The 12231-nt window shown below is 42.4% G+C and overlaps 1 protein-coding gene across 5 annotated transcripts in view; it reads left to right on the forward strand.

Annotated features, from left to right (window-relative positions):
• The window catches only part of auts2a (activator of transcription and developmental regulator AUTS2 a), a 1149797-nt gene extending 1147186 nt beyond the window's left edge, over nt 1–2611 (forward strand). For all 5 annotated transcript variants that reach the window (XM_080210334.1, XM_080210338.1, XM_080210336.1 and 2 more), the window contains one exon: nt 157–2611. In XM_080210334.1, the coding sequence (XP_080066460.1) occupies nt 157–1387 (1231 nt within the window). In that variant the 3' untranslated portion in view covers nt 1388–2611. The remainder of the gene's footprint in view (nt 1–156) is intronic.
• Nucleotides 2612–12231: the final 9620 nt, after the last annotated feature.

Consider the following 12231-nt stretch of genomic DNA (forward strand, 5'->3'; position numbering starts at 1 on the left):
ATCTGCTTTGGGCTCTCGCAAATGAGATTTTACTGCAATTACTTGAAAAGGTAAGGTCATTGGTGTAGCATTGTGTTATAAGATCGTTGGATGTTGTTCCTTTTTAAAACTTTTCCTTGTGTGTGTGTGTGTGTGTGTGTGTGTGTATATCTGCAGGGATAGTATTGAGAAGCGGCACTCCACCCATGCATCATCACCTTCTGTAAATCAAGTTAATTCGCTGGGACACAGTCGCAGTTCCACTGAGCACAGCAGAAATCATGTAAATAGTGAACTGCGGGACAAAGAGAAGTCACGAGAACGGGATCACACAGATATTTGGAAGGACTCGTCTGTTGATGAGCACAAAGTTAAGGAAAATCATGCTCCTGAAAAGGAAAGCCTAGGACTGGAAAGCAGGATCTTGGAGGACTCCAACAAGCATATGAGTAGAGTTAATTCGCCTTATATCAGGCTACCAAGCACAGATAGCACAAGGTCCAGCAGCATCGCCAACCGAGAAGTAGACAGGAAAAGTGAGTCTTCATACGAGCACCAGAAAAAGGCCAGTGAGATTAAAGTGAAGGAGGAACGCAAGGAAGACAACGATATCATTTCTGATGTGATTCAGACGCAAAGGGCCTCTGAGCACACGCAACCCACCTCGTTACCTAACGTCCATCCTAGCCCCTCGATGACCTCCATGCCAATGGCTATGGCCATGAGTGGGGTGCATCCCATGAACAGCATCAATACACTGGACAGGACACGGATGGTAGCTCCTTTTATGGGGATCAGTCCAATACCAGGAAGTGAGCGTTTTCCCTATCCTCCTTTCCACTGGGATCCAATGAGGGATCCTTTGAGAGATCCATACAGGGGGTTGGACATTCATCGGAGAGATCCACTCGCCAGAGACTTCTTGTTGAGAAGCGACCCCTTGCAACGACTGTCAGCGCCGAGGTTTTATGAAGCGGAACGCTCGTACAGGGACAGGGAGCCCCATGACTACAACCGTGATCATCCACTAGCTATGGATCCGAGGCGTGAACATGAGAGAATGAGCCACTTGGAGGAGCGTGAAAGATTGAGCATGCTCAGAGATGACTATGAACACGCACGCCTGCATCCCATTCATGCAGCTGCCCTGGATGGTCACATGCCTCACCCAAGCCTCTTGGCACCTGGACTTCCCAGCATGCACTACCCCAGAGTTAGCCCTTCAGCAGCACATCAGAATGGCATCCTTAATAAGACTCCTCCCACAGCAGCCCTGAGTGCCCCTCCCCCCCTCATACCAACAGGTGGAGCACGTGCTGGTTCTCCGAGAAGGACTACTCCCTTGACTAACACAGAGGCACGGGACAGGCCACCTTCCCACACACACAAAGACATTGAAGCACGATAATACAAAAATGGGGGGGTGGGGGGGGGAAGAAAATCAAGGTAACTTATTAAGGACACCCTGTCAGTAAGGGCCACTTTTGTAGCGTAATAACCCACTGTTGGAAGCGTTGGACTTCAATGAACTGTACCCAGTGGGTGTGGCCTTCACCATCATAAAATGTAAAAAAAAACACTTTGCAGAAAATACAGTTTTGTACATTTTAAGTTTAAATTTTGCAAATGTTTAATGTCAATTTTGTTCCTTTCTTCCTGTTAATTTTATTTGTAGTATATATATAAAAAAAAACAGTGTCGTGAAGAAAGAGCAAGCTGAAAAGAGTGACTGGTATATTTATCAAGAAACTGGGTATGTGGTAAACGGGGCAGTGGGAGGAGAGCTGAATTGTCTTTGAACGGTTATGGTTAAGATTTGGAGCGGAGAAGTTGGGCTGTGTAGACGATTGTGTATAAAGGGCAGTTCCTTGGTTGAATGGGTCTTGGTACAATATATGCAAAAAAAAGGAAGAGACAAAAAGCTTTACCATGTACAAATGTAAATAAATTTAGGGGTGGCTGTGTGACAGTCAATTCAGAAGCATTGGACAAAAGCGTGCTATTGGGAGATTAATTATCTGTTAACACAGTCTGCTTGTGCTGTGTTAGATAACTTTTTTTGTGGCTGTACAGATATTCCCAACTATGCAAGCAGGTGAATGCCCTGGCTTTTCATCCAAAAAAAACAAAATGTCTGCATTCCTCAACAGAGCCTTTTCGACACACAGTTCACTTAACCGCAAGTCTAGCACATTACATTGTGTCTGAGGATTGTAAACTATGTCGATGAAGTAAAATTAGTTCTGTTGGTCTAATAGTGTATTAAAGTGCTATCTGAAGTTGTTTATTCTGTTTGGAAAAAATTCTATCTATGACAGTTGTTTCTTATGAGCAGAGATCTATTTTAGTAGTCACCTGAAGGTTTAGTTGTGCGCTTCAAATTTGTGAACTCCTGATGTTGTGCAGTGTTTTTGAGGAACAAAAAATAATGTACACTGGATCAGTAGTGCTAGAACTCAATATTGCCTATAGATTTTCATTTGCAGATATGCTGTTTATCATGTACGTAATGAAGTCCTTTACAGATCCTATTGTAAAGTGAAGCGACTCTGAATCTTTGGCATGTGCTTCATAAACAAAACTTGTGTTATGTAAATTGTGCCATGTTATTAAAAAATCAAACTGAAGTGTTCTCAGTCTAACTGTGCTGTAAGGCTGTGTTAATAGTCTTTGCTCTCTGTTTATTGGCCTTTCACAGACTGAGTGGCTTAACAAAAAAATAGACAAACAAATACTGATGTGGAAAGGGCTTATTTTTATCATCCGTTTTATGACTTGGATTCAAGGTATGAACAGATGGATGTTTGACTGTAATGGAGAGCTTTCTTTTTCCCCCTCATAACTTACAGCTGTCCTCCCAGTCCTCTGGAAGATGTTGGCCGGAATTCTCCAGCTGTTCACGCCAGCGCGATTCTCCGGTCTGCCAGCAGCGCACCCCTGCCCACGGGTTTCCCGCAGGCATGGAGTGACGTCAGTAGGAATTCCTATTGATAGCAGCAGGATCAGAGAATCACGCCGCTAGCAACATTGTGTTGGCAGCCTCTGGGAGGCCGTTTACTACTGTTTGGACACCTTTCACGGACCAGCCCTCTCCTATTCTTGGCCAAGGTGATTATTCTTAATGGTTGGACTGCAACGATAGCAGGTTATTGTACCATGGAAGACTTCACAATCAAGCCAAGTAATGCTCTTACCCAACACCTAAAGATGGGTGCATCTTCACAGGGCTCATTGGATAATAATGAGGAGCAGGAACCTTGCTGACACGCAGCAAACTAATTATAACTGAGCAAAGAGGACATAGGCATGGTTCAAAGGATTTAACTCATCCTCAGAACCCTGTAATTGAAACTCCACATTAAGGTTTATCTTTGCGTGCCTGACTTTATCAGCTGGAGAGGTGGGCAACTCAAAGTTTTGAAACCAGTAGTATGGGGTGAGATTTAATTGGCGATAGTGGAGGGTAGCAGGTATGGCAGAGGGAAGCATGATAATATATAGGTATGGACAAGAGGGTCAATAGGTGGAAAGCTGCCAAGCAAGCAAGTGATCTTCATATCAAAGGAGACCCGAGTGCTGAAGAAGGTAATTCATTCCATTGTGTCTATGCTGTTTTCTTCGCTGAAGCAATTAAAATGAATCCCACTTCCCTGCTTAGTCCCCCACAATCCAGTATCTCCCTTTGCTTCAGATATGGAGCTGCTGTTCTCTTAAATATAAAGGTCTCAGCCTGAACTATTCCCCGTGGCAAAGCATCCCATACTGTCAACAATCATGGATAACATATCTGTACTATGCATAATATATTATGGAAATATGTCCTAATCTGTTTCACCACAATCATATACAGGCTTTTAAAAATTGATAGTGCTTTCATTACTAATTACCCAATCGTAATATTGCCTGTTGCTATTCATTTTATTAGATGAAAGGGTATCGAATACAAAATCAAGGAACCAGGTGCACAAATCCAGTTGCATAGTATGACATTATAGCAATTACAGAGATCTGGCTGTAACCTGGGGAAAGCTTGAAGCTAAAAATATTTACCAGGATCTTTAGAAAGAATGGAGAACAAGAGGAGGAAGTATTGATAACATACACAATCATGGTCATGAAGGGAGAGAATCTAAATGAGTTCATTAGCAGGAGGATTCATTGTGAAACAGGGATGGATGCCAAAGTACTGTTGGGAATACTTCAAACCACCTAGCTATGATTTAATGGAAGCATATTGGTGCATATTGATTAAGGAAGGTTGGAGGCATAATATAGTATCATGGGAAATTGTGCAGTTTATGTATTTGGGACAATATAACAGCACAAATAGAAAGGGTTGCAAAAATTAAAAAAGGATAAAAGCAAATTTCTGCAGATGCTGGAATCTGAAACCAAATGAGAAAATGTTGGAAAATCTCAGCCAGTCTGGCAGCATCTCTAAGGAGAGAAAAGAGCTGATGTTTGGAGTCCAGGTGATCCTTTGTCAAAGCTGAAAGGCATAGAAAGTGGGAGATATTTATACTGCAGGGTAAGGAAATAAAAGATGAATCATAGCCACAAAAACAAAAGGAAAGGCTGCTAATGGCAGTCGATAGAATAAAAAGTGTGAATGGCCAAATAGCAGAGAAGCTGAAATCAGAAACTGTGTCAGTTGAAGATGTGGGTGAGTGGCTGGGGGGTGGGGGGAATGGGTGGGAGAGAGATAAAATAGAGAAAAGAGGGGAGTAAAAGTAAGGAATGGGGATAAAATGAGGGGAAGAAAAATGAAGAAAGACAATAAAGGAGTAAAAGGTAGAGAACAGTTTCCTACTTTCACTGCCTTTTACCTTTGACAAAGGATTGTCTGGACTCGAAATGTCAGCTCTTTCCTTACAGATGCTGCCAGACCTGCTGAGATTTTTCTCTTTTGCTGACAAAAATTAAAAAGATTGATTGCATGCTGGCAAGATCGCTTCATAAAGCACCACGCCAGACTTAACAAGAGAGAAATTGGCACTTCCTAATCACAGAGATATTAGGCAGACAAGGAGGCCAATGTACACAAGTAACAGATTTGATTGCTGGTAGGAAAAAACATCTAGTAGTAACCATAACCTGATTGGAATCATTGCCAGACTTATGTCGCAAACGAGAAGGTTGCAGATCAGGGGATGAGCAGACAATTGATTTGAACATGGCTCAAATTATTTGTCAGTTTTATAAAGCAACAGTGAATGATGTTCAAGAGGGGAGTTAGTCAGTTGCAAAGCAAGTATATCCTTAAAGGCAACAGATGAATTTCTGTGACGATGTAACTGTGACCTATGAGGTTGGAACAGTTATAAAGAAAATGAGAAGGCTTATGCCAAGGTGAAGACTGATGATTATGGAAAGCAGCTAAAGGAGATTAAGAAAACAAGGCCAAAAGAGAGTGACAAAAACTTCACATATTTAGGATAATAACAGGACATTCTCTGTAAATAGGTCAAGAGTGATCTCTAGAAAGGATTAAGGCATGGCAATGCTACAAGATAAATACACGCCAAAACTACGCAATGAATATTTTGGGGAAAAAGATTAAATTTAGGGATACGTTGAGAACAAGTTGACAGGGAGAAAGTTAGAGAATTATTTAAACAGAAAAGCAATGTGATGGGGGTAACCCCCTAGCATAGTTATAATAGCAATTAGGTAGAAGGAGATAGAATTTGGGATGGAAAGGTTGTCCTCTCAGTGCAGCTAGGAATCAGTGTTGGGGCTCCTGCTGTTTTTTTTCTGCTTTCCACCCATCCTGAATGATCTGGCCTTGGGTTTAGACAAACGGCTAAGATTTTAGTTTTTAAACTTAACATGAACCTCGCCTCAGGAAAAACAATTGAATCCTCTATGGGGTTCAGTTTATATACTCATGGGAATGGCAAAACACCATAGTCTCTAAAATACAAAAAGATTTATATATTTCAATTGATCTCTCTAAAGGATTAAGGCATGGGAATGACAGAAGATAAATACATACCAAAACTATACAATGAATATTTTGGAGAAGAAAGGAGGAAAGATGGGAAGCAGGGATAAAAAACAGCAGGAGCCCCAACATTGATCCCTAGCTGCACTGAGAGGACAACCCTTCCACCCTGAATTCTCTTGGGTGTTGTAGATATGGAGTCAAAGGCTTGTCTTTTTCAGCGAAGAGGTTTAACTTGGCGAGGGTTAACTTGGAGCGTCAGCCCACGAGTACAAGAAATGTATATCAGGCAGCAAAGCTCCCTCCAGTCAAAAGCACAGTGAGTTCAACTTGAGACTCTCAGCAGCAGAATTCAGTTGTTGGGTATCGACTGTTGGTTGTTCCCTGTAATGTTAATCAAGGTTGGGTGTGATTAAGGTGAGGAACAGAAGCTAAACTGAAACAAGAAGCTGGAAGTATGTGAGTGCAGCCATTTTAGAAGTAAATAAACCTCTTATTTGGACATAGGACAGGAGGTTTCCCCAACTCCCATGTGGTGTGTATGCCGGCAGTGGAGATGCCATTGACTGCTGGTGAAATCTTCCAGTCCTGCTGATGTCTATGATATTTTGCTCGGATTGCTCATCCCACCACCGAGGACTCACTGCTGGGGGTCGCCTTTGAAGATCTGCTGATGGGAAGGCGAGAAAGTCCCTGAATACGATCATTTCATCTCTGGATTTCTCTAAAACACAACAATTGATGTGATGGAGAATAGATTTACCGGATCCAGAATCTTTGCTTTCTTTACCCAGAGATCCATCCTTACTGTAGGATTAATAGATTCCATTCTTCAAGACCTCATTACTCGCTACGGGCTGGGCAATCCAGATGCAGCAATGACTTAAGCAGGAGATAGTTGTACTTTGACTGGGAGCAGAAGGCCAGCAAATATCCAAGAAGCTCTCAGAAAACAGGTCTGTGTTTGATAAAGCAGCAAGTGCTCTCTGAAAATGCTTCAGGTCAAAGAAATGTGTAAACCTAATCGGTATACATTTTGCCAGAGTCCATCGTGGTCAGATAATTTCTAAAATGTGCCCAAATTGTGGAAGGACCCATCAATTCTCAATGCCATGTGCATCTCAAGGAAAAAAATATAATTCCTATTTGAAGGTGTGCAAGTCACCAAAAAATCAGATGTCATCAGTTTGACTCAAGCATTGGTTTGTTCCTGAGAGTGAGGTACAACATGTGTATACAATCATGGATGGTACAGTACTTTCAATCATTTTAAGAAATAGTCAAGATCATGGGCATCTCAGTGTTACTTCACATCATTGTTGGAGCAAATGAAGTTTATTGAGCAATAAACTCTACTGTTGTTACTTTTTGCAACTTTCTCTCATTCCTGTGACAGTCATTGTCCAAGCTTACAATGACTCAATTAATCCAGTTTTGGGAACTTAGATGTATTGTATTTTAATAACTTGCAAACAGAGATTAACAGTAGATGTTTATTAACAGTAGCTGAGCAACTCTTACATGCTGTATCTCTGCCCACACTCCAGGAGAACGCCTGTGCTCCCAACATGTGACCCCTTTTGTACCTGCGCCATCCCAACATCCACGTGACCACTCAGATTACACCTTCCCCATTTAAATTGGAACAACCGGTCGTACTGAGGTGTCACAATGTAGGAAAACAGTTATAAAGTACAAACTATTTGCACACACAAAATTAGACTGGGCTAACAATACATAACTAAAGTTGCAAAATACTGATTGACACATTGCCCTTCACGTCTCAACCCTCCCTTTAAAACAAAGCCCATTCCTGGATAAGTTCATCGCATGGCTCTTGAAGCTTGGGCTTGATTGGTGCCCTGGGTGAATGATTGTACCAGTTGGCCATGCTTGAGATGCCCTTTGATTGATGTCTTCAGTGTGAATGGCATCAGGTCTCCTTGCATGTACCCCAAGGCTTGCAGGGTTTACTTGTCGACCTTTGGCGAGGCCCCCATTTCCATTGGTGTGGACATTCTGGATTTTCTGGATGAATAATGAATATTCATTAGTGTACATGGTTGTCGCTGGCTGGCCAGCATTTATTGCCCATCCCTAGTTGCCCATGAACTGAGTACCTCACTACGCCATTTCAGAGGGCAGTTGAGAGTCAACCACATTGCGGTGGCTCTGGAGTCACATGTAGACCAGACCGGATAAGGACGGCAGATTTCCTTCCCAAAAGGACGTTAGTGAACCAGATCTTTTTTTGTTTGACAATTGACAATGGTTTCATGGCTATCAGTAGATTCTTAATTCCAGATAGCTTTTGCTGAATTAAAATTCCAGTATCTGCCATGGCGGCATTCGAACCCGGGTCCTCAGGACATTAGCTGAGTTTCTGGATTAATAGTATAACGATAATACCATTAGACCATTGCCTCCCCTAGTGCATAGGCTACGGTGGTGGTTGATGGTAATAATTCAGATACCTGCCACAGGTGACACCGGTTTCGTACATCCTGAGCACCGTCCAAAGAAACCATACAGTTGTTTGGCTGTGGGGCATGACTCTGTACCACCAACCAGAGTACATGTTGACTAGGAGCAAGTGCTGCTTAATGCTCCGTTCAAACATATCAGATGCCATGAAGGACCATGGGAGATCCAGGACCTCATGGCAGTGAAGTGGTTCTTTGGTTTGATGTGGCTTAAGTGCGTTGCATAGCATGCACCTGGATACTTCCCTCTCTATATCAATGACCAATAAAGGGATTCCTTTGCCCTGTACCTGGGTGGCACCAATGGATGGAGTTGCTAGTGTACTATCTCTAGAGAGTAGTGATGCAGTATCAACCTATACTGTCTAGTTAGCTCCTTGTGCCTGGAAAAAATGTATAGAGCGCGTGGGGTGGTTCCTTGAGCATTTGGGTCAGTCTTTCATATTGCCTTTGTGCAGTTGCCTGAATGTGATCCACTTGTAAGACATCCTTAAGTTCCTCAATTTGGTGAAATGAAAGGACCTGTATGGTTATGATGTCATTGTCCTGCTCACAATCTGTCTGGTCAGTGTTCAATAGCAAGGCTCTGGAAAGAGCATTGGCAAGTACAACTCACCAGCCTTGTGGACAACTCCTCACCACACTTGTAGACAACTCCTCACAGCACTTGTAGACAACACTGAGATTGTAACGCTGTTGCATCGTGCACTGTAGTCACGTAGACACAGTTTGAAGAGGCTTTTTAAGAACAGCAAGCAGTGGTTGATGATCAGTTTCAGAGTGAACGCATATGAAGTCATGAAATTTCTGACAAGCGAAGACGAGGACGAGGAGTTCCTTCTTAATTTGGACATAACGAGCTCAGTGCCAGTGAGGGCCTTTATGTGAATGCTACTCCTCTGCCATTCTGGATACAGACTGTGCCAAGTCCATGCTGGGAGGCATCTGCTGATAGGAGTACAGGGACTCGTACATTGGTATATTGCAGTGTTGGAGGAAATGGTTAAATGTAACTGTATGACGTTCCCATCACCAGTCGACAGCTTGTTGAAGGAGCTGACAAAGAGACCCAGTGACCTCACTGAAACAAGGAAAGAACTTGGAAAGATAGTTTGTCATTCCAAGGAAGCACTGTAAGGCGTTTTTGTCCTCAGAATGGCCAGAAAATGATTGCATGATGCAAAACTGGTGAGCTTAGACTGTGGATAGGTGGTTCACAAAATAATTCCGGACAAGGATCCACTTCCTATTCTCCAAGAAATAGCAGCATAATTTCATGACTGCACAGTTTTCACAAAGCTTGAAATGTGACTGCGATAGCTTCAGATACCGCTAGCAGAGCGAAGCCAACATCTGACAGCTTTAATTACTCACAAAGGTGTGTTTCATTGCATTGCAGAGTGCCCTATGGACTAAGGTCAGAGGGTCACTCAGCCTATTTGGCAATGCTGTTGTCTGTGGAAAGGCAGAACATAACCAGTGATTATCAATACTGCTCACTTGACCCTCGCAGCGCAATGAAATGCTTAATGAGGAAAATTGCATGTTAGTGGTGTCAGCATTGTCTTTTTTAGGGTATAGAGTGACAACATCTGGAGTAAAGCCTGCACACGATAATGTCAAAGCCACTCATTCAGTTCTGACATTGCCTAACATGGAAGAGTTGACATCTTCCTTGGTATCTTAAATTCATTCCTAAGCACATTGAGTTCATGGTGTCTTTTTGAGAATGGACAGCAGCACATCAAAAAGTATGTTAAATGTTGAAGGTGAAGATAACATCTGGCTGAGTGCTGTGCATTTCAGTCCAATCATGAAATGTACATCAGGACAGGAGTATCAGGGAATGTGATTGGAGTACATTGAAGGATGTGAATGACCAATCACTCATGCGTCACACCCTTTAGGGGAAATTGAAGGCAAATACTCAACTGGAGAGCAGCTGGTTCAAGAGTGCATCTACATTTGTGAACGTTGTCATGTATTTGTGTGGTAGAAAGTTCACTCTCTGCACTTATCACGAAGCATTGACTACATTGTTAGCCACATCAGGATCTAATCATCAATCTCTATCCATTTACAGATAGTTCAATTTTCTTCATCAGTAAAGCTTTGAGGTTGAGAAACTCTCAGCTTCACACAACTGAGTAGCTGTCATGTTTGACTATATCCAAAGAGGTGCGGGTTAGGTTGGCCATGCTAAAAAAATTGCCCTTAGTGTCTAGATGTGTAGGTTAGAGGGATTAGTGGGTAAATATGTGGGGATGCAGGGTTGGGGCCTGAGTGGAATTATGGTCAATGCAGGCTCAATGGGCTGAATTGCCTCTTTCTGTACTGTAGGGTTTCTATGTTTCTATATGACCGCCATGGACAACGCTAGCAGTAGTAAAGCAACTTGAAACTTTAAAGACCCCATGGTGTTTTCCTGTGCAACCATGAATCGTGTTATGCAAGAGGAGTTGAAGACAGAATGGATGACAACCACTGTGCTGCAGAAAGTAAGCCACTACTAAAAAACTGAACAGCCTTGTGAAATACAGGCAGAGTTAGCCTTATACTACAGAGTACGTAATGAGCTCATGTTGTTTGAAGACAACTGTATTACACATGAAACTCAGGCAGTCATTCCAAAAGGCTATAGAAATATGGGCTACAATGTATGCATGAGGACATCCGGCCCTTGTTAAGATGAAACAATGATCCAATGAAGCATTCTGGTGGCCCAGCAAGAGATCACTTCACAGAAGAGATCGTTAGAAACAGAATAGCTTCTACACTATATTAGTGTGGCACAGTGGACATCATCAAGATGCTGCAGACTTTGTTAGGTACCAAAGGTATTTATTGATAACGATAGAGAACAATGTACAGAGCTTGCAGCCTTTACACTCCTATTACACAGCTGCTAGATGTACTCTAACCGAGAAAGGAAAGTTTTAATATTTATTCGTCGCAAGTAAGGCTTACATTAACACTGCAATGAAGTTACTGTGAAATTCCCCTTAGTCACCATATTCCAGCACCTGTTCGGGTCAATTCCCCTAACCAGCATGTCTTTCAGACTGTGGGAGGACACTGGAGCATCCGGAGGAAACCCACGCAGACATGGGGAGAATGTGCAAATACAACACAGACAGTGACCCAAGCTGAGAATTGAACCCAGGTTCCTGGCACTGTGAAGTACTGTGCGTCACTGTGCTGGACTTCACCCGTATGGGGTGATCACTCACTTCCAGTTCCTATTGCTCCGTCCAGTCAAGTGACCACTTCTGCTGATAGACACACAACATCCTTCCCCCTTTAACTTTTGAATACAAACTTCAAAGTCGAACGACTCAACTCTCATTCTAAGCAACATTGCACACACAAATTAGGCATTTTTAAATTAATATAGTGATTGTTCAGTGCAGGGATCTTGAGGCTTGCATTTGACATACAACTTCTAGAAAGCATCAACTATGAACAATTCCAAATATCGTTTTGCATGGGACTCTTCTGTACAGGCTTGCTGTTTTCTGAGTTCTATTTTAGACTGTGCACTGACCACGGACTACATACATTAGTCGGTGGATGGTGTCACACTCCAATCCTTTGATGATCCTTTTTTCTGTCAACTCTACAATGCATCCAGGTACTGTCATTACAATATAACAGTCTTATGTCTTGACAGTTCTTGTGCAATCTCGATTTGTCACTTGTGAAGGAAATAGCCATGGTACTCTTTTTCCAGTACTTAGGTCATGTGATAAAGTTTCTTAACTTCCCAGCATTTCTATTCAGCATGTTGTCCATTGACCATGTTCTCATATTGATTTTTGTGCATTT

Source organism: Carcharhinus amblyrhynchos, chromosome 23 (genome assembly GCF_965287045.1).
Source record: "Carcharhinus amblyrhynchos chromosome 23, sCarAmb.v2.hapA, whole genome shotgun sequence".
In the NCBI taxonomy this organism is placed as follows: Eukaryota; Metazoa; Chordata; class Chondrichthyes; order Carcharhiniformes; family Carcharhinidae; genus Carcharhinus; species Carcharhinus amblyrhynchos.